General features: G+C 41.8%; 1 protein-coding gene across 14 annotated transcripts in view; it reads left to right on the top strand.

The window, feature by feature from the left end:
- Positions 1 to 19493, top strand: part of Mia2 (MIA SH3 domain ER export factor 2) — an 89247-nt gene extending 69754 nt beyond the window's left edge. For 8 of the 14 annotated variants that reach the window (XM_052185787.1, XM_052185789.1, XM_052185788.1 and 5 more), the window contains 10 exons: positions 827 to 887; positions 1372 to 1407; positions 2666 to 2733; positions 4125 to 4207; positions 6303 to 6431; positions 9775 to 9933; positions 13833 to 13949; positions 15192 to 15250; positions 17792 to 18026; positions 18960 to 19493. In XM_052185787.1, the coding sequence (XP_052041747.1) occupies positions 827 to 887; positions 1372 to 1407; positions 2666 to 2733; positions 4125 to 4207; positions 6303 to 6431; positions 9775 to 9933; positions 13833 to 13949; positions 15192 to 15250; positions 17792 to 18026; positions 18960 to 19123 (1111 nt within the window). In that variant the 3' untranslated portion in view covers positions 19124 to 19493. The remainder of the gene's footprint in view (positions 1 to 826; positions 888 to 1371; positions 1408 to 2665; positions 2734 to 4124; positions 4208 to 6302; positions 6432 to 9774; positions 9934 to 13832; positions 13950 to 15191; positions 15251 to 17791; positions 18027 to 18959) is intronic. The other 6 variants (XM_052185790.1, XM_052185793.1, XM_052185791.1 and 3 more) reach the window with 1 other exon arrangement.
- The last annotated feature ends 5077 nt before the right edge of the window (positions 19494 to 24570 follow it).

Below are 24570 nucleotides of genomic sequence, written 5' to 3'. Positions count from 1 at the left end.
TGGCTAAATAATGAGTTTGAAGCCACCTTGGCCTACGTGAGACCCTTCTTGCAGAAGGAAAATGGAGAGAGCAGTTAATTCAAGCTCAAATGGCTTTGTTCAAATGGGGAAGAATATACACAGATTAGCATTCAGTCAGCCATGAAGCGAGCCAGTCATACTAGATGCCTGAGCATCGTTACTTAGCTATCGTTTCGGTGCAGTCCTCAGTGGATCTAAGGAAACAGGATGTCTGGCAGACAGAGGCAAGCAAAGCGGTGCTCTGAATCGGATTGGGACTTCTTGTTACTCTGGGAAGAGTAAGTTTGCATTTTGTCTAACAGAGAAATTTCCTTTGTTTCATGAAGGCAGTAAGTCATATTTTGCCTTCTAAGAGTTCATCTCCTGGGACTTCTGCTAAGATTACAGGCATCTGAGTTCATCTCTCAGGATTTTACATCCTGAAAATGAAAACCTAAGGGCCAGAATGGAAGCATGTGCCTGTAGCTCCAGCACTTGGGATGAGAGAGGAAATTATAAATTTGCTCAAGGCCAGGCTAGGATACATGGTGAGACCTTGTTTTTTGTATAAATCCTCGTGTGACTTTGTTTTAGCCACACCCAAGCAGTGGTACCCACAAGGCTTAACTGAGGTTAAAACTAAGGCAGGAAACCTGCTTTGGTGGTGGCATGCCTTTGATCCCACACTCAGGAGGCAGAAGTTTGAGGCCAGCCTCCCCAGTGCTGGGATCAAAGGCGCACACTACCACTCCTGTCTATACGTTTGTAGTCGCGTGTTCTCATTTCTTTATGTTACCATAGTGGAGTAATTACTTGTTCCTTATAGGCAGCGTGCCAAGGATCTTGAAGAAGAGCTGGAGAGAACAATTCATTCTTACCAGGGGCAGGTATGTGCCGGACTTCAGTCGTGTACACAGTAAAACAGTTTGACTCTAGAACTGAAGCAGGACTACAGCGTCCCCCCCCCCCCCGCGCCCCCCCCCCCCCTGTAGGAGTTCAAGAGCCTGTGATAGAGTTCCAGGGAGCTAAAGATTTTGAAATCAAAATTACGAACTGTTTTTTCTATCTTTGGGCATGAGGATTATATAGTCCAAATAAATGTCTGTCATGTTTGCTGCCACATGCTGGCCTCCTTATCTGCTCCTTGGGAACTCAAGTTATCACATGTGGTTTGCTGGCTTTACAAAAACTTACATTGAGTTTTTAAGAGTTCAGTAGATCATGTGTGTGCATGAAAGTGTATTTTCAAATACTTGAACTACTTCTTTAGAGATGTTGGGGCAGCTTGAGCTTGTAGCTTGTGCACTAAATTTTAGTGCTGGGAATGAATTTTTTTTTAATTTAAAATTTTTTAATAACTTTATTTTTTAGGTTATTTCTCATGAAAAAAAAGCACATGATAATTGGGTAAGTTTTAAGTCCTCCTAAAACCCTTTGTCAAATTCCTTTCAGAAAATATACTGGTCATTTTAGATTAGGGAGAAATACCGACAGTATTTAAAAAATAATCACTTCCTATTAATTTTATTAATTTTACCAGTGATGAAAATGGTATTAGAGACCACAGGATGCACTGAGAAGTGATTATCTTTTATTTTGTATTTTATTTGTACTTTTCTTTCTGAATACACTTAGTAATAAAAATCACATAAATTATAAACTCCTTGTAATGGAATCCCAGGGTTTGGAGAGGTGGCCCAGCAGTTAAGAGCACTGCTGCCCTTCCGGAGGCCCTGACCTGCATCTGGCTCCGAGCATGTCAGCTGGCGCCCAGGTGCCTGTAGTGCTGGTTCCCGTGATCCGACGTCCTCTTGTGTTCTTGGTACACCTCCACTCATATGCGTGCACACACAGCAAGCGGATCCTAATTCTAGGAATTCCACTTAGGCTGCATTCAACCAGAGTGCTCAGACACAGAAATCTAAATAAAATTTGAAAACAGTTCAGTGAAGTGCTACATTTTACTAGCTAATGTTGTTATTGGTGTAATATATTGATGTAATCATTTTTGTTCAAAATTGATTTTATGATCACATATTGGAAAATAATTTACACAAAAATCTTTGTTGCTAGTACTAAATTATATTTAAGTGTTGTTTTCTGTGAATGTTTAGTTTGTTCATTGGCTACACTCAGTTCTAATGTTGTTTCAGAGTTTTTAAGTAAAGCAAAATTGAAAGAGTGTTTCAGCCGGGCAGTGGTAGCGCACTCCTGTAATCCCAGCACTCTGGGAGGCAGAGGCAGGCGGATTTCTGAGTTTGAGGCCAGCCTGGTCTACAGAGTGAGCTCCAGGACAGCCAGGGCTATTCATAGAAACCCTGTCTCGGGGAAAAAAAAAATCTGAAAAACCAAAAAAAAGAAAAGAAAAAAGAAATTAGAGGTTTTTTTTTTTTTTTTCTTTTAAAGGATTGGTGGTTATAGACTATTTATTAGATTTTTTTCTACCTTTGTATGGTAATGCTCCAGGTTCATGGTTTGGCTGGCATGAAACTCATTCCACTTTTGAATTAATTCTCCAAATTTAAAATGGTTGGCATTGAGTTTAATAGATACAGACTCCTATCTATTTCCAGTTATGATATTATATGCTACCATGCTGATATTTATGTTGCTCTGGGATTTAAGTTTATTTAGAAATATTTTCAAATGTATTATTTTCTTCAAGCTGGCAGCTCGGACTCTTGAAAGAAATCTCAATGATTTAAGAAAAGAAAATGCCCACAACAGACAAAAGTAAGTATCTTTGTGGGAATACTCTAAAAGCCAGAAATAGTTTCTATATTATATAATATGTATATAAAAATAAATAAAAAATCGTAGTCCCCACAGAACGTTATGAAGTGTCTAGTTAGTTTGACTAGGTGTGAAGTTTTATTTATTGTTTGTTTGAAATACTTCTTTGGGCTACTACAGTGGCACTGTCAAGACACGTTTACAAGTTATACTGTAAAAAGTATAACTTAAAAAAAATTAAAGACCTCCCAGGGCCTAAACCACCAACCAAGGAGTACACATGGAGGGATCCATGGCTCCAGCTGCATATGTAGCAGAGGATGGCCGTGTCGGGCATTAATGGAAGGAGAGGTCCTGAGAAGACTCAATGCCCCAGTGTAGGGGAATGCTAGGGCAGGGAGGTCAGGGTGGGTGGGTGGGTGGGAGAACACCCTCATAGAAGCAGGGGAGGGGGGATGGGATAGGGGGTTTTGTCAGGGGGGGGACCAGGAAAGGAGATAATATTTGAAATGTAAATAAAGAAAATATCCAATAAAACAAAATTATACCAGTGTGAGTGGACAGAAAAAGAGAGTGGGTGAAGGGAAGGAAGCCTCTCTGGCACAGTGATGCTTAGAGCTCCTCATCATTCTTCACTGTGAGAGGGATAAAGTGTTCATTGTCTCAGTCCTCGGGTTGCGGTTTATGGGAGTCGTGCTGTACAGAAAGAAAGTGAAAGAAAGAATAAAGGGGACAAGTAATGCTTTTCTCAGGGTGGCTGCAGTGTTCTGGAGTGTTGGACTTGCCTGCCAAACTGTACTTTTAACATCATTAAAAACTAGTTTCTGTTTGCTGGCTTGTAGCTCAGAAATTAAAGTCCCAACGTTGTATTACTCTAGGTGTAAGGTTCGCGAACTAAATAACATTTGTTTAAAAATGTGACATTTAAAGACACAAAGTTTAGAAATAGTAGTAGAGTCATTCAGTGGGATTTCCAGTTTCACAAGGGCAGTGTAGGTGACTCGGGGAGGGTTCTGTGCTGTAGCCCTGGCCTTTTCATCTAGAATGAGTCAGTTAAACTCCCCGCCTCAGTTTCCTTAGTTATAAAATGATATATTTGCATTGGTTCATCTTGAATGGTTCTCCTGCTTCAGAAATGTGGGCTCTTCAAGGTAGCACTCACCAGTCTAATTGTAAAGAGCCAAATAATTCCCAACATCAGGGCTCTGACAAGACCAAGTCACCCCAAGTCAGCGCGGGGCTGTGGCAGGCGTCTGGGCGAGCACTGTCAGGCCCTCTCTGTCTGCAGATGTTGAGCTTAGGAGAGTAGCTGGTTGGAAGTGAAGTGGCCTTTGCTTAAAATGTGTTTCTCTTGGATGAGTAACTTAGAGATGTTTGTTCTTTGTTTACAGATTAACTGAAACAGAGTTTAAATTTGAACTTTTAGAAAAAGATCCTTATGCACTTGATGTTCCAAATACAGCATTTGGCAGAGGTAGTCTTTTTTTTTTTTTAAACCCCTTGTTTGAAATACATATTATATATCTTTTATATATATATATATTGTATATATAGTATACATTAGTGTAAGTTAACATTTTCACTTAACAGTATTTTGGATTTTGTAGCCAGTATTCTATTTGAAACGATTTCATTAACTCTTATGTTTCTGGGTTTTGTTTTGTTAGCAATAATGAAAATGATTGGTAGCACCCTTTTTTCAGTAGATCTCATGACAGATATTTAGTGTTGTTAACTCCTTGAAAAGCCCAGTGCTCTTAATAAAAATTCCCAGTAGTAATTTTTGAGACAATGAATGAAAAATACTTAAGTGGATGGCATTGTGACTGTTTACATATTAACAATACTTGGAAATTTGCTTGATTAAAGTGAGAATTAGCTCTTCTAGAAATTCCTGAGGTATTTACTTAGTTGGGGCAACCTTAGCCTAAAGTGTCATTACTATAATTATCCCAGGGAGGGTTAGCCCTTTAAAGAGGCAGTTGGTATCTCTGCTCATTTATTATTGAGCTAAACATTTTCAGAGTAATTTTAATTGAAGCGGAATTAAATTCGTGTTGTAATGAAAAGAAATCTTCATAGGTGGAATCTACTTTTAATAACCTCTGGAAGTCATCAAATCAACTTTCATTAAAATGTAAATATGTCTTACATTCTAAAATATCAGATTAATGTAGATTTCAAGTAATAGCAAAGTTCGGAGTGGGACAAGTACGTAAGGGGGTTTTAGTGTGACCCAGTGCGGGCATCGGAGGGGGTGAGCCGTGCTGCGAGAGATCTTCCTGTAAACTATTAGGGTGTAACAGGTACACTTTATAAGACTTTGAAGTGTGCATTTCTTGAGGTTTAAGTTCATTTTTTGTTGCTGTTTTTTGACCTTTGGAAGCATAACCACAAATAGTGATTAAGATTAAGCTTGGTCATCCGGAATACAGAGAAATTTATTGGATGCATGATAGTATGTAATGGAATCTTTTATTTATAAGAATACAAAAGTGACTCTGATTCTTTGGAGTATTTTATGTGTTTATTTACTTTCGAATTCTGACTTTTACTAAAATGTTTCATGGTTGAACATGGCCTGTCTTGCTCTGACATAAATCATGCACTTGCATATTATAAGTCTTCTCATTTGAAATATTGGGAAGGAATATCAAAATCCCAAGCCATCTGGGTGTAGCACTCTGAGGAAAGGACAGGCTAATCTCTGAGGCTAAGGCCAATCTGAGCTACATATCCAGTTCTAGTGTCACATAATGAGACTGTTTCAAAAAACAAAACAGAACAAAACAAAACAACAAAAAAAGCACTCCAACTTCATGCTCCCTAAATCTTTCTGTAACCCTAAGGACCGCTAGCATCCTTGTATAACCTGTGTTGTTACTTACAATAAGCTAATGTTTTGTTTTGTTTGGGACTTGTCTGTTGGTTGGTTTTTATGCACCATGTGTTCTGAACATTGGCATCTATTTAACCACATAATATTTCTCTGGGAGCTAGTAGCTTGCCCTCAGCATTGCACAGATAAAAATAATGACATTCAACACAGACAGAAACACCTTCACATTTTAAAAATCATAACTCTCAGAACTGAAGAGATGCCTCAGCTGTTAAGAGCATGTGCTGCTCTCTTCAGAGGACATGAGCATCGACTAACTCATGGTCCTGGTTACCTTCAGCCCAGGGGACCCACTGCCTCTGGCCTTGTACTGTTGCCACTTTCATGTGCACACCCACACAGACAAACATATGTGTAAAGCTAAAAATAAAATAAAACCTCTAAAAACATCAGAATAATATTACCTGTATATATAACTATAAAGGTGACAATTCAAGTTTTGAGCATTTGGATATACAATCTAATGTTTTTAATTGACTGATATTTAATTTGTTGAAAAGCTTTAAAAGCACCAGGCTCCTTATTTTATTTAATCCTGTGTAGTGTTTGGGGCACATATTAGACTTACACTGATAGTAGGGTAACCTGACGGCAGTTGCCAAATGGGACTCTCACGTTTTGGTACAGCTAACTGGATATGCATTTATATCTCCTGTTTTAATTATTCCAGAGCACTCCCCATATGGTCCCTCACCACTGGGCCGACCTCCATCTGAAACGAGAGCTTTTCTCTCTCCTCCAACATTGTTGGAAGGTCCACTCAGACTCTCACCTTTGCTTCCAGGGGGAGGAGGAAGAGGTATATTTGTTTAAACATTTTTACTACTCTAAATTCCTTCCTTACTTTATATTTTCATCTCAACTTACCTTTCAAATCTATAAATAGACATTTGGAACATACAGGCATTCCTTGTGCTTATCAGAGATTTGCTTTTTTTTTTTTTTAAACTGGGTAGAGAATATTTGACCAGATATGGTGGCACCACACCTTTAATCCCAGCAGTTGGGAGGCAGAAGCAGGAGGATCTCTGTTAGTTTGAGGCTAGCATGGTGTACATAGTAGTTTCCAGGCTATTCAGAGCTGCATAATAAGATTCTGCTTCAAAAAACAAAACTCCTTATTCTGATATGTTTTTCTCTTACACAGTGTAGTGCAGATGACCGTCTCAACACTGACTTCAGTGTAGTGCAGGTGGCTGTCTTAGGGTTTCCATTGTTGTGAACAGACACCATGACCAAAGCAACTCTTTTAAAGGACAGCATTTAATTGGGGCTGGCTTAAAGGTTCAGAAGTTTGGTCTATTATCAAGGCAGGAAGCACAGCAGTGTTCCACTTGGATGTGGTCCCTGGGGAAGGAGCTGAGAGTTCTGCATCTTGTTCCAAAGGCAGCTAGGAAAAGGCTATCTTCTAAGCAACTTGGAAGAGGGTCTCAAAGCCCACCCGTACAGTGAGTGACACACTTCCTCCAGCAAGGCCACACCTACTCCAACAAGGCCACACCTCCTAATAGTGCCACTCTCTGGGCCAAGCATACTCAAACCACCACAGTGGCCACCTGTCTCTAGCACACCGTGTTATGCAGATGACCATCCCATCTCTAACAAACAGTGTAGTGCAGGTGGCCATTTCAACTCTGAAAATACAGAAATCTCAGAGTACTCCGAATGCCAGCCTCTTTGGGTGTAGTATTTAAAAAATTGTGAATTCCGAAGCATTGTATATTGCAGAGTTTAGATTTATAATGCTCAGCCCTGAAGGTTTGTAGTCACACACACACACACACACACACACACACACACAGACATAAGATATAGTAGTATAGCCAGCATAAATTGTGTTTTTCAGGAGACCTAACTTTTAATTAACACTTTAAGAGTCTAAGCCAGGGTTGTCTGCATTGTTCCCGTACCATCTTGCTTTATTTCCATAGCTACATTAAGTACATGAACTACTAATGAATGTCTCTAACCATTTATGTAAGTGATTTAACAAACTAAACGTGAAGCAGAAACAAAGGAGAAAAAAAAACCCAGCAAGCTAAACGAAACATGTCATTTCATACTGAGTCCACGCATCTGCAGAGCCTCCCAGGCGACAGGGCTTCTGCTGAACCCAACGCCATTGCACATATTTTAGAACGTTATTCTTTGGATTTGGCGAGAGCACCAGTTTCCGAGGCTCCCAGTGTCCAGTGATGCAGGTGAAGCCGCCTTTTTCCTCTTTGTTATCTTCTTGGCCCTCAGTTTGTTCCATGTAGAATTGTTTTCATGCCTCAGCTCTTGAATTGGGTGCCAGCCATGGCTCACCTCAGGAAGAGCTTTGCCAGCCAGGCGGTGGTGGCACACACCTTTAATCCCAGCACTTGGGAGGCAGAGGCAGGTGGGCTTCTGAATTCGTGGCCAGCCTGGTCTACAGAGTAAGTTCCAGGACAGCCAGGGCTACACAGAGAAACCCTTTCTCAAAACAAAAACAAAAACAAACAAACAAAAAAGGAAGAGCTTTGCTTGTGTTGGTTTTGAACTGGAAATTCTAGGGAAAGTGACTGTGCCATAAGCACGGAGCCCTAGGAGGTTGTATTAAGTGCTCCAGAATGTGGCTTTGTTTTGAAATTTACAGTCTACAGTAAGATTTGGTCTTAGGGCTGTCAGTCAGTGCCACCACCATTTACACTTCAACTTACAGAAATATATGTCATGTCATGTTACATACCTATAGCAGTACAACTGATGCCAGCCACATAACGTATTTGCCATTGCACTTTTGTGGTTTGTGATATTTCCTGTACAGTGTTATCACGTTTCATTAAGAGAAGAATATTCATTAAGACAAAGTTAGTTTTGCACAACACATATGGGTAGCAGCATAGTGCCCTAGAAATAGGATTTAATTGGCTAAACTAATTCACTGGAAGTTGAATTGCATAAGTCAAGGATTGCTTGTAGTCAAATGCATGTTTGAAATTAGAGTAAAAATTACTTTTCCTCTTTTTTTTCCTGTTTAAGTACTTTCCTCTTCTACTTAATTGCTTTTAAGTGACAGTGTGTTTAGATTATTCGCAAAGTTGTTTCCTGTCTATTCAAAAAGCTACAGAAGTTCTTGGTAAGTTACCTACAGGCTTAAAATCTTGATTTGGATCAGGGTTCCTATGACCATTGAAAGGAAAGTGTGACTCCTTCTACTTCCTCTTGGTATCTTGAAATTTGAAAGCTTGAATAAGATTGTGTATAAGGAAAACAATTTATTTTTAGAGAGTGAATTGTATATAACTTGTTCTTAAACACTTTAAGCTTTTGTATTTTTAGGTTTGCAATGTCTACCTGGTAGACTCTTGGCTTATGACTTTGGTCCTCTGGTAGCAAGTGCTGAAGAGAGTCTTTTGAGTCTCTCATTAAGGTCTGTGTGCTTTAGTCCAGATGTGCTCAGTCCGGTGGACTCCTGGGTGTTCTCCCTTCCTAGTCTTCTCATGAACCAGGGAGGGGGAACAAGCTAGAAAAAAAGATGTGGGAATTTTCTAGAATGTATAATCATAGTAGGTTAGAATTAGAAATTCGGATTACAACTTCTAGTACAAGTTTTGGCCTCTTAATGTTTTTTAGTGTAGTACACTTCCGAGGAAGTTGTCTGAACCTGCTTGGTTAGTAGAAGAGTGGCTGAGATAGCCGTGCAGCCTAAGATAGCTGCTATATAACAAGCCTGAGCTACAGAACCTTCTGTCCTTTTGCTTAGTGTAAGTCTTTACAAGTTCCTTTCTCTGCCTTAGTTTTCAGATTTAGTATTTATTTAACCACCAGCTGTAATTATAAAGTGCTGATGTTGATAATGCTTAAAGATGCATTTTATAGGCAAGTGTTGTTGGATATTTATTTATTTATTCATTTTATGCTATGGTAGCCTTGTGTTAGCTAATCAACTACTCTAATCTCTGAGCTACACACCCAGCTCATAAGCATTTGTTTATGTAAATTGTAGAATTATTTTTCCTGTTTCTTAGAAATGGTTTTGATAGTTATAATCTAAATGTATATTAGGGAAACTTTGTTTGAATTAGTATTTACTTTTAAAAAGTGCTTTGATTTTATTTGACAGTAGGTCTTTGGTGACACTTCTTGAGATAAGGTAGATTTGTATTTTGTTTAATTAGGCTCACGAGGCCCTGAGAACCTTCTGGACCATCAAATGAATACTGAAAGAGGAGACTCAAGCTACGACAGGTTATCTGATGCTCCTAGAGCACCTTCTGACAGGTCCCTGTCACCTCCATGGGAGCAAGATCGCAGGATGACAGCCCATCCACCACCAGGTGTGTAAAACAACAGTCCTATCTTAAAAGGTCATATACGTTTTAGAAATAAGTCTTTTATAAAGAATATTAGGAGGTGATGGTTCACATTAGAAGTTTTTTCCAATTGTTTTTGTTGGTTATAAAAGTAATAATGCTTATTTTTGAAAGTCTGAGTAATGTGGGGGATGTATAGCTAAAAAGTGAAAATTTCCATTGTTATCTTAGCCAACATTTCTTGCCCAGAATTTAGTTATATATCTTGAGATTTCAAAAAATATATACATGTTCACAAACATAGTTGTTGAATTTCTCTTACTGCTGCTGCTTGAACTCTTAGCAGTCCTTCTGCAGCCTGGGCAGGTCCTCCCGTCTTTCCTGAGACTCCCCAGATGATACTGTCTGAGGTGACCAGTGTTCCGGCTGGCGGGTGTCTCCTCCTTGGGAGGGAAGGAAGCAGCCACCTTCCTGAGCGATGTGCAGGTGCAGGCCCCGCTTCTCCCGTCCAGATCTCCCAGGTGTGGCTTGTGGACAGTCCTGTAGACAGGCTGCATCTGTGGATGCACGGACAGAGCTCACCTTCAGGTGCTCAGACTGCGGCTCTGAAGAGCCAACTGTGGCCCAGGGGCCGAGCTTCCTGCCACGTGGGCCTGCGCTGAGCCTTTTGCTTATGCGATTTTCAGCTTGTCAGCTGTCTCCAGGGATTTCTAACACTAGTTGTGGCTGATTGAATTCAGGCTTCTTGATTTGGGTTGATCTCTGTTGTTGGTCCCCCAAATTAGCTCTGTTTTATGTAGGTTCCCTTTCAAGATGGTGCTCAGCCTTCACCCTCTAACTCATTAGGGAGTGGCAGAATAGGATTGCTTTATATTGCTGACTTCTGCTTAAGAATCCCTCTCCCCAAACCTGCAATTCTGGTTTTTTTTTTTTTTTTTTGTGAACACTAGGTCTGTCCTAGTTTAAGACGGACAATCCCTTCTCACCAGGGATGGCTGGCTAATGTTTTGGATGAGGCTTCTGCTTCCCTTTACCCCACCAGAGAGCCATGTGACTGGAACCATGTTTGGCTTAGCCTCTTTTTGATAACCTATCCACTTAGCAAAACATCTGTAGGTCCCGTCTAGGGACATGACCTTCCCAGCCACAAACCTTTGAGCAGTACTTTTCATGAATTCCCTTCTGTAAAGCAGGCCCTAAGTTCAACCAGGAAGTGGTTGGTCATTCCCAAAGGAGTCATGGCGCTTTTGGGCCAGTGGGTGTATCTTCCCTGGAAGGCCATTCCTGTAGTACGCACAAGCCATGAGTGCTTCCATTGGTGACTTTTCCTGTCCTGTGGACTGCATGCACCTCTAGCACAATGAAAGCTAGCCTGTGGGGAAGGCTTCTAGGTCAGTTTGAGTTCTCTCTGTCCTACAGCAGGATTCTGCTCACCTTCAGTGAGAGGGGCTGATGATGATCTAGCTGTCATAATCAACAAAATTTAGTAAAGCCCTCTGACCCCATGGAATGATTATTCCCATTATGATTGGTAATCTGCTTTTCCTGTTACTTGCATATTCCTTTATTACAACACCAACCACACAGTCCGTGAGATGGCTCAGGAGCTGAGGGTGCCTGCCAACAAGCCTGAATCCAAGTTCAGTCCTTGGAGTCCACATGGTAGAGAGAGAGAGCTGACTCCTGAAAACTGTCTTTTGAATCCACACACACACACACACACACACACACACACACTAAATGAATGTTTAAAAGAATCAGCCACATTGTGTTTACTGATTGCTATCACAATTGAACTCTAAGATCATATACTATATTAAGACTAATATGTTGTTCAATACCTACCACACACACACAATAGACCCCAGATTTAAGGAACAGATTGCTTTTGTTAGTAGAAGGCAAAATGTATATATTTTGTTAAAAAAAAAGTCTTGAGTTTCTGATATTTTGAGCAAAACACTTATGTGTTCTCTTGAGGCCTGATTAAGGATGAGTTGTTTTAGGTTTCTCCACTTAATTCTTCTGTCTAATTAATCCCATGTTTGAAGAAAATGGGGGCATTCTGTTTAGATATAAGGCTCTATTAGCTGTTTGCTAAGATCTGAACGGTAGTATAAATGGGTTTAGACCGTTCCTTAGTCACCTCCCCTTACTCTTGGGAGCTCATTAAATACCATTTTCTCTACTGACTGATTCATCTAAGTGGTTTCCTTGGCTTTGTGCAGGAGAGAGGATTTAGGCCATCTCATGTGGTTAAATCAGAAGAGGAGTGACAAAGCCAAAGCTGTGTTCTAGGACTTCATATTATGAACCACTGCCTAGTGAGGTCATGGGAGGCCATTGGTACTGTTTGTTGATGTCCTAGTAGGATAGTATTTTAGTTAGGGTTTCTGCTGCTGTGATAAACACCATGACCAAAAGCACCTTGGGGAGGAAAGGGTTTATTTGGCTTTATCTTCCACACCATAGTCCATCACTGAAGGAAGTCAGGACAGGAGCCCAAACAGGGAAGGAGTCTGGAGGCTGACGCAGAGGCCGAGGGGAGTGCTGCCTACTAGCCAGAGACTGCCCTACCCAGAGTGGGCTGGGCCCTCCTCCATTGATCACAGAATTAGGAAAATGCCCTACAGCTTTGCTGTCAGTCAGATCTTATGGAAGCATTTTCTTGACTAAGATCCCCTTCTCTCAGGTGACTTTAGCTGTGTCAGGTTGGCATAAGACTACTGGGTACACACTGAGAACTGCATAGCCCACTTTCTTTGTTTCCAAAGTCTGGAGTTGATATCTTCATACCATTCTGAGTAAGTCTACCATCACCTCTCAGGACTGAAATAGACTCCTTGTTGTTTCTTTCAGAGTGCTGAGTTGCGCTAGGAATTAAGAGTTCATTTTGCCATTCTAAATCACCATTTGTCTTAAACCACCCTGTGACTGAAGGACCGTGGCCGCAGAGGCCCTCGTTTTGTAGTTAGTGCACAAATGTGAGTGTGCAGATGCCCTTCATCTGAGCTGTGATCTTCTGCTTACCAGTTGAGATAACATCTTCCTTCAGTTTGGAATAAATGCTAGAAATGTAATTTTGGGGGGAATTCTCTTCACCCCTGTGTGTTTTACGCCCATTGTAGCCCATTTTAGCTCCTGAAGGAAAGACTTATTTTTTATTATCAAGCTGGGAGCACTAAGCTGGGCAGGTTCTGAGCTGCCTAACCGACTTGGCTGCTCCTGCCCAGCGTGTGCCCTGCTCTGCCGTCTGGCGTTACCCTGGCCTGCTCCGCTCCATGTGTGTCCTTGTGGCTGCTCTCCATCGAGACCTCGTGGCGAATTCCCCAGGTCCACCTCTATTCCTTTTTTTCTTGTGGTCCCTTTCTGGTCACCTTTAGGACACCCTGACTAGGATCAGAAGTCCCACCCTGTCTCTTCTGCCCAGCTAAGTGGTTGATCAGCTCTTTGTTAACCAATTAGAGGTGATAGAAAACAATTTGTACATAACTTTAAGACCTGGCCATGCCATCTTCCTGCACTGCAGCCAGGTGTCCGGGCGTAGAAATCAGCATCTGAATACACAGTGCACGAACCCCTTCCCCATCCGAATGCTAAAACGGAAATTCTGAACTTAGTGAAACTGAGAACACATGATGTCTGCAGTGCTTTCTGCCCTCGGTGACAACTGTGACTCTCTGCTTTTCCTTCTCACTGAGTGTCTGCTCAGCATTTTCTTTGCCATTTACTCAGTAATTGAAATATTCAAATTCTAACGTGTCAAAGTATGTAAGGGTAACTTTTCTTAAATTGTTGACTAGTGCTTATCCGTAATATAGGTTCACAGTTTTTGTTTTTAGTTTTTGGATGCAGAGGAAATGTCTAAGTCTAATGTCTAAACATAAAATTAATGAAGATATTCTAAAAAAAATATTTTCTAGGCCAACCATATTCTGATCAAGCTCCACAAAGACAAGATAGGTTTTATTCTAATTCTGGTAGACTCTCTGGACCAGCAGAACTCAGAAGTTACAATATGCCTTCTTTGGATAAAGTGGGTAAGAAATATTGTGTGCGCGCTTGCGTGTGCGTGTGCAGGTGAATGGATGCTTGTGTATGGTTAAACTGCCAGTCTAGAGGACTGGGCATTGGACCGAAGGCTGATAGAGTGACCACCTCAGAGAGCTCTGAAGGCCAGAATCTCTTTCCTGAATTTCCCCTGTTTGTAGTTCCTTTTGTCTTTTTTAAAAAAGAGTTTACTTATTTTTATGTTATGTGTGAGGTTGTTTTTGCTTGCATTTATTTCTGTGCATCACATTCATGCCTGAAGCCCGTGGAGGGCCAGAACAAGCCATCAGATCTCCCAGAACTGGAGTTAAAGATGGTTGAGTGCTGCTCTGTGGGTGCTGGGAATTGAACCCAGGTCCTGCGGAAGAGCAGCTGAGCCATCTTTCCACCTTCCTTGTTGTATCATACTACAGTCATGCCATACAAATGAATAAGTAAAAAAATTAAATAAAAAATAAGTAACAAGCAGAAAAAAAATGTTGAAGGTTAGTTTGGGTTCCATGGTAAGGGTTTGCTGTATCTCCCCGTGATATAAACCTGTCTCTGTTCCATAACTATGTCTTATTGGTCCATTGACACATAGCCTGTTTTGCAGTCGAGGATATTAGGTGGCCAGATGACAGTGGATAGATATATAAGAGATTACCAGAAAAATACTTTGGGTTCATATCCTTAATCAGTTCTCATTTACCCATTTGGTATTCAGTAGATTGGATCTGTTTGTTGGGGCCTCTTCTATTAGCACTGTAGCGCTCATTGATGCTAGGAAGTGTGTGTACACACACTAGCCCAAAGCACATAGCATCAAGAAAGAACAAAATTCAGAAGTTAAGATTTCATTTTGCATTCACTGCGTACCTTAAGGGTACTTTTACAACAGAAATATATATTGTATACTGAGGGAAAGGAGGGCAAACACAAAGACAGGAAGCTGGGTGCCATCCCCAGAAGTTCCCTTAGGAGGCTGTGGGAGCAACCAGCTGGAAAGGTCATTACAGCACGGCAAAAGAATGTCTGTTCTATTGAAATTTCCACAGGCCGCAGGCTGCTCTTGGGACCCTAATATGGAATACTCATATCAAGTTGTTCTCCTGGGCCAGCAACGGGAGGGGACACAACAGTGTCATCTGGTTCTGTAAATAGTCTAGGAATGGAAGCAAGAACTCAGGAATTGTTCTCCTGCTTTAATTTTTTTTTTTTTTTTTTTTTTTTTTTTTTTTTTTTTGGCCTAGATGGGCCAGTATCCTCAGAAATGGAATCCAGTGGAAACGATACCAAAGATAATCTTGGTGTAAGTATTGAAAATTGAATTCTACCCATGTGTCATAACCAGTTTCTTGGTCTTGGTAGAATAAGGCTAGAACTGTTCTCCTTTGTGACATCAATATATTATCAGAACATACTTTGGTGGGTTTTTTTTTTGGATTTGGTTTTTTCGAGACAAGTTTTCTCGTTATAGCCCTGGCTGTCCTGGAACTCACTCTGTAGACCAGGCTGGCCTCGAACTCAGAAATCCACCTGCCTTTGCCTTCCAAGTGCTGGTACTAAAGGCGTGCGCCACCACTGCCTGTAGACCATACTTCTACTTAGGATTAACACTGTTCCCTTTCTGGCTATGGTTTTCTTTCCCCTATGGTGAATTATTACAAATCACAAGCCAGGTGGTGCATGTAATCCTGACATTTTGGCAGGCTGAGGCAGGAGGATTGTGAATTTGAAGTCAGTGTGGGCTATATAAGGAAATGTCTCAAAAGACTGGATAATGGACTGGAGAAGGGCTGACAGGTTGAGAGCACTGGCTGTTCTCCTAGAGGATCTGTGTGTGATTCCTAGCAACTGCATGGTATCTCACAACCATTCTTAACTCCAGTCCCAGGGGATCTATTCTTTTATTATTTTTAAAGATTTATTATTATATCCAAGTATACCTGTAGCTGTCTTCAGACACATCAGAAGAGGGCATCAGATCTCATACAGATGGTTGTCATCTCATACAGATGTGGTTGCTGGGATTTGAACTCAGGACCTTCGGAAGAGCAGTCTGTGCTCTTAACCACTGAGCCATCTCACCAGCCCCTGAAGCCCCATTCTTATCCTCTATGAATTGTACATGGCTGTGCATGACCTACATAAAGGCAAAATACCTATACACATATGGTGAATAAAACATTTAAAAAAAACAAGAAGAAACCTGACAGGTCCCCTACTTTAAAAAACAACAGCATGACTTTCAGATGGATTTTTAAGCCACCTTACTTACTAGCTGAACATAATTTTAGAATTTCTTCCTTGAAATCTTATTTGAATCTTAAAGTACATTTTAGCTTTAAAATAGCACATTGATTTTGGTCATTTTGAAAATATCAGTATCTTTTTTTTTCCCATTAGTTTATTCACTTTATATCGTGATCACACCACAGGACCCCTCTCCTCCTAATCCCCTCACCCCACCACAGCCCCCCTCTCCTCCATCTCTGAGAAAGTAGTGGTCCCCACTGGGTGCCCAATCCACCCTAGTACCTTAAGTCACTGCAGGACTAGGTACATCCTCTCTCACTGGGGCCAGACAAGACAGTTCAGTTAGGGGACAGGATCCACAGGCAGGCAAGGGAGGCAGGGAAAGCCCCTACTCCAATTTGGGGGGACCCACGTGAAGACCAAGCTGCACATCTGCTACATGTGTGAGGAGGTTCAGCCCTTGTTTGCTCTTTGGTTGGTGGTTCAGTTTCTGGGAACCCCCAAGGGTCCAGGTTAGTTCATTCTGTTGGTTTACTTGGGAAATCCCTGTTCCTCCAGGTCCCTCTGTCCTCCCCCAACTCTTCCACAAGACTTCCCAAGCTGCATCTAATGTTTGCCTGTGGGTCTCTGCATCTGTTTTGGTCACTGCTGAGTGGATCCTCTCCGAGGATAGTTGTGCTGGGTTCCTGTATGACGCATAATGTCAGGGATTGGTGCTTGCCCATGGGATGGGTCTCAAGTTGGGCTGGTCATTGTTTGGCCATTCCCTCAGTCTCTTTTCAGTCCTTATCTGTGCACTTCTTGTAGGCAGGACACATTCTGTGCCAGGTTGGTTGGTGGCCTTATCCCATCCCTGGGGTTCCTGCTTGGCTCCAGGAGGTGGCCGCTTCAGGCTCCATATCCCCCACGGTAGGAGTCTCTGCTACAGCCCCCCTCAGAGACTCCCTGGAGCCTCCTTTCTCCCAGGTCTCTGGCAGGTCCTAGAGCTGCTCTCCGCGACCCCAGTTCTGTTCACTTGGCTGGTTCTTCCTACACCTCGTCGCCCCTTTGTTTCCCTCCTCATCTTCAAAATAATCAGTATCTCACATTTTCTTTTACATGGGTGTTTGACAACAGTGTTTTTATCTTTTTTTTTTAAGATTTATTTATTATATGTAAGTACACCATAACTGTCTTCAGACACCCCAGAAGAGGGCATCAGATCCCATTTCAGATGGTTGTGAGCCACCATGTGGGTGCTGGGAATTGAACTCAGGACCTCTGGAAGAGCAGCCAGTGCTCTTAACCACTGAGCCGTTTCTCCAGCCCATGTTTTTATCTTTTTAAGTGTCTATTTTGATATGCTTGTACTATACTTGAGGTTTAGTTGAGCTAGGTAGACTACTAACTACCAGTTTTCTGTTGAGTTGGTAAAAATATATGTTAGCAGGCAGCTCATAGCCGGCTTGGAACCTGAGTCTGTTGGCAGTTTTCGGGAGAGCCTTGGCCCACCTTCAGCGGAGGCGCCTACAAACTTTCTTTTATGCCTAATGTTCCCAGGACAGGAGCTGTGAATTGAACACTTTACTGACTGCAGCTTGACAATGTGTTACAGGACTCTAACGTGCCTGACTCTCCTCTTCCTGCTGAGAGCGAAGCAGCTGGCCGCGGCTTCCTCCCACCACCTTTTCCCCCAGTCAGAGACCCATTGTTTCCAATGGATCCAAGGAGCCAGTTCATGAGAAGGGGTCCCTCTTTCCCCCCACCGCCTCCAGGAAACGTCTATACAGCTCCTCGAGACTATTTTCTACCAAGGGACTTCCCTGGCCCACCACTTGCTGCGGTCCCAGGTAGGCGTTTTGATAGTTCACGCATGTGACAGTTTATCTGGGGTTTACATGTAGTTTGGTCCCTGTTGCTGTGACACACGCTAACCAGAACCACCAGGGGAGGAGAGGGTTCATATAGCTCCCAGGCTCTAGTCCAGCATCAAAGGGAGCCGGGCTCCATCCACCGTAGCTAATTTTTAATTTTAACTGTATTGTGATAGTTCAGAAAACCACTGGATTTACAAGCAGTTTTAAGATTAAAATTATGTGTATTTCATTTAATAGAAATGTATTGTGGCGATTAGTTAAATTATTACTTATATTTTAGTCTTAAGATTACTGACTAAAATGTTGTAAAGTCTTTTTCATAAATAGTTCCTAAGTGATCATACTTATTTAAAAATCTATGATCATGTTTAGTTATTTGTTGAACTTAATGAAAATTCCTTAATACACTTATATTTTAAAATAAAAGTAATTTATTGCTTTTACAACATACGTTACCATTTGGAACCCAGGTTCCGACACAGTAAATCCTGTTTTCAGGTTCTACACAAGAACCAACTTAGTTGTCCTGGGTAGGTGCTCTCTGACCTCATTACTGGCTTTAAAGTTCGAGGTCAAGGCAAGTCAGCATGACCTGTGTTTGGGAAGTTTTGTGGTGGCCTTGGCATTACAGGAAATATTTTTAGTAGAATATCAAGGTTTTAAAGTCTTGAGTGTATCAAAATCTTGTGTAGCTGCTAAGATAGAACCAACATACCTGAAATTAATGCTCCTCTTATTAATCCTATGTTTTTGAAGAAGTATACTTTTTCAGTGGCAAAATTAATTCTCGAGATCAGGTATTCTGCTGTGAGTGTTTGAATGTCATACTAGCTCCTGGAGCTGGTAGTTTAACAAGTGTGCAGCACTCAGTTAAACTTGCAATATCTTTTTCTACTCTCTGAACAGGGAGAACTGTGTACGCACCAAGGGGCTTTCCGCCTTACCTTCCCCCAAGGGCTGGGTTCTTTCCCCCTCCCCCACATCCTGAAAGTAGAAGTGAGCTCCCCCCACACTTGGTTCCGCCTTCAAAAGAGCCCGCAGCTGACCCTCCGGGAACACAGGAGGCCTGACAGCCTTGGTCTCGCCGCCAGTCTTTTCCTTCTCATTTTCAGTTTAAGTAACTGCTGTTACTTATGTGATTATATTTTTGCTCAAATTGAAGCTTAATGGATTATAATTCTCAGGATAGTATTTTGTAAATAAAGATGATTTAAATATGAATCTTATGAGTAAATTATTTCCATTTTATTTTATTCTAGATAGTATAACTATTTTACTTTGATTACCTCATTAATAATTATGGTAGTTTTATATATGTAATCTTATAGTTGGGGATATCTCAAACTCAAAAGGCTGTGTCTTTATACCAGGAATGTGTTCACCATGGTTGTAGACAATGTAAAAGTAACTTTAATCAAATAAAATTTTAATTGATTTAAAGTCTTGTTTGGTATTGATACTAATAAAACTCGCCCGTTGTCCATAATATGGTTCCATAAATTAGCCTTTTTACCTGTACCAATAATTCAGTGGTTCAGACATAAAACACTTGGGGTTGGAGAGATAGTGGCTCAACAGTTGAGAACACTGGTTGCTCTTCCAGAGGACTTGGATTTGGTTCACAAGTTGGGCAGTACAACCCTCTGTAACTCTAGTTCCAGCGGTTCAATGGCCTCTTCTGTTTTAATTTTTTTTTTTGATTTAATTTTTTTTTGAGACAGGGTTTCTCTGTATTGCCCTGGCTGTCCTGGAACTCACTCTGTAGACCAGGCTGGCCTCGAACTCAGAAATCTGCCTGCCTCTGCAGAGTGCTGGGATTACAGGCATGCACCACCACTGCCCGGCTCAATGGCCTCTTCTGACCTCAACATGTACCAGGTATGCATGTAGTGTACAGACATGCATATAGAGAAAACGCCTGCATGCATTAAATTTTATTTAAAAAAGTAAAGCATTTGATGATCTTTCTGATTTGATTATCTTAAAAAATATGTACCCTAGTTCTTGCAGTTGGATATGAATAACCCAAAACAAATTACTAGACTTTAAAAACTTAAATATGGATAGTTTTAAAAAAACAAACAAAAACCAGATATTGTCTAATATTGAATTTCATTTTTTTTTAAACTTGGTCCACTGACTAGTTTTCTTTTTTATCAGTTTAAAAACAATGTGGGGAGGGCGGTGTGCAGGCATCCACTGTCACGCAGCGGAGCACTGTAAGGTTAACCTCTTTCTGCTGTATGCTCTGAGGGCTCAGGTTGTCAGGGTCACAGAGCAAGCCCCCCCCCCCCCCACACCATGCGGGCCCTACTGACTGGCTTCCTTGGTTAATTTCTCTCATTTTAACTGTCTCTTTCATTAGTGAATTTGAGACAGGGTTTCTGTGTAGCACTGCCTGCCTTGGAACTCGGCCTGTAGACCAGGCTGGCTTGAACTCAGAGATAACGCCTACTTCTTGTCCTCCCTTGAGTGCTGGGAAGAAAGGCGTCCTGGGAATAGAGGCAGGGCCCACCAGGCCTGGCTCTCATTTTACCCTTAACTTGTAAGATGGTGACTGTTTTCTGAGGGCCGTGTTGAGAGAGTTGCCAGGGTGTAACAGCTGTTTAGGCAGTGAGTCTGTACTCGGAGCCGGGGTTCAAGAGTCTTCAGAGGCTGTGTTTGAGATCTTGGTCTTTGAGAGCCAGTGAAAGGAGAGAGTGGGCCCTGACACATCTCACACGGGTGTGCTCCGCTGTGGCTTTCACTTGTTTGGTGGGTTGCTTCTTCAGTGTCAAAGGTCAGCACCTTAAACATTCTCTGGCAAAGCAGTGTGATCCTAATGGGAACATTAATGTTGTGAGGTATTTCTGCTCTCTGGACCGTAGAGAAAGACTTTGCATGGCCTGTCCTGTTTTCCCTGTTCTTCTCATCCTGGAGTTTTAGAACACATACTTCTAAGATTAAAAATTCAGGAGACAGCAGGTGTTGGAGAGGGTGTGGAGAAAGAGGAACACTCCTCCACTGCTGGTGGGGTTGCAAATTGGTACAACCACTCTGGAAAGCAGTCTGGCGGTTCCTCCGAAAACTGGGCACCTCACTTCCAGAAGATCCTGCTATACCACTCCTGGGCATATATCCAGAGGATTCCCCACCATGTAATAAGGATACATGCTCTACTATGTTCATAGCAGCCCTATTTATAATTGCCAGATGCTGGAAAGAACCCAGGTATCCCTCAACAGAAGAGTGGATGCAAAAAATGTGGTATATCTACACAATGGAGTACTATTCAGCCATTAGAAACAACGAATTCATGAAATTCTTAGGCAAATGGATGGAGCTAGAGAATATCATACTCAGTGAGGTAACCCAGACTCAAAAGGTGAATCATGGTATGCACTCACTAATAAGTGGATATTAACCTAGAAAACTGGAATACCCAAAACATAATCCACACATCAAATGAGATACAAGAAGAAAGAAAGAGTGGCCCCTGGTTCTGGAAAGACTCAATGAAGCAGTATTCGGCAAAACCAGAACGGGGAAGTGGGAAGGGGTGGGAGGGAGGACAGGGGAAGAGAAGGGGGCTTACGGGACTTTCGGGGAGTGGGGGGGGGGCTAGAAAAGGGGAAATCATTTGAAATGTAAATAAAAAATTATATCGAATAAAAAAAATTAAAAAAAAAAGAACACATACTTCTCCTTCATCATTCTCACTTTATTACTCAGTTGAGCACACTTACCAGTTTGTGTGTTCTTTCTGTGGAGTAAGAATGTACGATTTTGAATTTGACAACATACACCCCATCACACCACTTCCCAGCTCACAGCTGCCCCCGTGCTGTCACCCATATCACCACAAAAGTAGCTTCCTTGCACTTTATTGTCAGTGGCAGCACTGGATTGTGGGCTGTCACATGGTTTCTGGCAACGGCACAGACACGAACATAACACCCAGCTGCGGCAGGACCATGAACCAAGGCAAGGCTCTCAGAGGCAGCCCTGACTGACCACCGTCATCAACATGGCCCTAGGTGGCAGTGCAGGCCACTCATGTCAACATAGCAGCACAGCCCGAGGACCTCAACAGGCTTCATGCTGAGGCATGGGTTAGGGACTTCCTCGTGGTGCCATAGCAACGTGTATCAGGACCACTGACTGCTCACTGACATCCCCCAGCAATGGCATGGATTCTGGGCCTGCACATGGCCACAGGTGGCTACATAGGCCATTCACATCAATACTCCCTCCTACCCTCTGCACACCACCAAGCCTTTAGTCAGTACTGGCCATATGGGTCTTGGGCTTCATCTTGGCCTGAGGCAGCAGCATGGACCACCACCATCTGGTGGCATCTCAGGTCATGGTGATCCTTTAAGGAATGTCAAATCCAAAATCCACATCTCAGGCCTTTGTAGCTGCCTAGAGCCAGGTGATCCTGTGGTGTTGTAGTGTGTTGGGGATGGTTGGGGTGGGGCTGAGCCTGCATCTGCGTAAGTTCTAGGCTACTGCAAGCCATGCAGCCCTTAGTTGTCACTGTTACCTGCATCTGTCACTGCCACTTCTCCAGGCCCGCCTCTCCACAGTGCATGCACCGACTGCTCTTCCATTTCCCCCCTCTCTCCGTCACACTTCCACTGCTCAGTATCATTTAAGTTTTATGTTGATACCTTTGTAAGCTTGATATCTTTGAATCTGTTTAAACCCACTTTTCTTCTTTCTCCCCCTGGACCGGTATCTTACTTTCTGTTAGCTATGTATTTATATTTTCACGTATGCTATTATATTTATTGTGCAGAAAATATATCATAATTATTCCATATTTGACCTAAAATTTGCAAGTCAAGAAATCTATAATTTATGTGTTAATTCAGCACAATGGAAATCACATACTAAGTTTCTGTTTCCTCCTCTGACTCCCAGTGACATAATTTTTGGCCTAATTATAGGTTTGATCTTAAGTATCAAGGGTTTAAAACAAACAAAAGTTTAAAACAGGGACACATTTTAGTTTCTTTTATCCATAGACTAATTGAAGTGATAAAGCTCAAGCTATCGAATTGGTCATTATTTTGACCAGTGTGAATGTATAATTTTATGTGTAACTTTCTCTGATTAACCTTACTTTAAAAAATTAAACAGAAAAGCAATATATAATCCTTGCAGAATGGTCCACAATGGCTGAAACAACAGGAAGCATTTGTTAGGAGTGGTGCCTCCATCACCTTAAGGTGATGTTCTTCTGGCCTTTATCTTTCAAATGTATTTTGAATATAGATCCATGAATTTAGGTCCATACTACATATTTGTTTAGATCATTATACATTTTTTTTTGGTTACATAGTCTTTATAAGCTTCATGTTGTGTGACATTATTTTTTTTATTTTTTTTTAATTTTTTTATTTTTGGATTTGGTTTTTTTTGAGACAGGGTTTCTCTGTGTAGCCCTGGCTGTCCTGGAACTCACTCTGTAGACCAGGCTGATCTTGAACTCAGAAATCTGCCTGTCTTTGCCTCCCAGAGTGCTGGGATTACAGGCATGTGCCACCACCGCTTGGTGTGACATTAGTTTGTAAAGGCAGTTGTAATTAACCTTTCTTGGAGCTAGGGCTGGAGAGATGGCTCAGCTGTTAAAGACGCAGGCTGCGTTTGCAGACAACCTGAATTAGGTCCTCAGTGTCCATGTCATCTTATCCACAACCTTCTCTAACTGCAGTTCCGCAGGATCTGATTCTCTGGCCTCCTTGAGCATGTACACACACATACACACCATTAAAAATTTAAAAAAAAAAGAAGAGGTAATACTTTGTACGTACACTTTGTGTTTTGTATTGACTTTTTGGAATCTGTGAGAATTTGGGTCAGAAAAAATTATATTCTTTGGTAGTAGGTTTGCTGAAAAGCATTTAAAAGTTTATTTGTAGATAGGGGTAAAGGTATCTTAATTTGCCTGATTATGGTTGTCATCTTGGAAGCTTCTTGCCTCAGTCTGCTAACCTAGGGCTGGTCCTGGAAGCTTCTAGTCTCGCTGTAATCTAGTCTAGGCCAAGAATGTTTTTGGCCTCTGATACTTAGTGCTGAATACATTCATCTTCTCTTGTTCTTTCTGATCTCTGGCTGGCTGGTTCAACACAGACATTCTGACTCAAACTCTCAAAAGCTGACTGATGTAGTCTGGTTTCTCTTTCAGCTGACTGCTCTGCGTGGCTTCACTCTAACTCCAGCCATCCCTTCCAATCTCCTGGCTCCGTCTCACTCTCTGGCTCCTTCACCTGTGTCTAGCCTGGTCTCTGCGACCTGTCTCTGTAAAACTCTCCCAGTAAAATAGCCTTCATCCCCTTTCTCTGTGCTCTTCTCTCTTAACTAGCCCCTCCTTTCTCTCTCTTGAGAGTTGGGAATATCCTGTTCTATCAAATCTTTCTTTGATTCATCACTTTTTTTGCCACTTAATTAGACATCACTTTCAAACATGGGTACTTCCTTTTACAAACTATCTACTTTTCACAGTTTGGGATTAAAGATGTGTGCTAAAGGT

The sequence above is a fragment of the Apodemus sylvaticus genome, chromosome 6 (genome assembly GCF_947179515.1).
Source record: "Apodemus sylvaticus chromosome 6, mApoSyl1.1, whole genome shotgun sequence".
In the NCBI taxonomy this organism is placed as follows: Eukaryota; Metazoa; Chordata; class Mammalia; order Rodentia; family Muridae; genus Apodemus; species Apodemus sylvaticus.
This window is presented reverse-complemented; position numbering and strand designations above follow the sequence as displayed.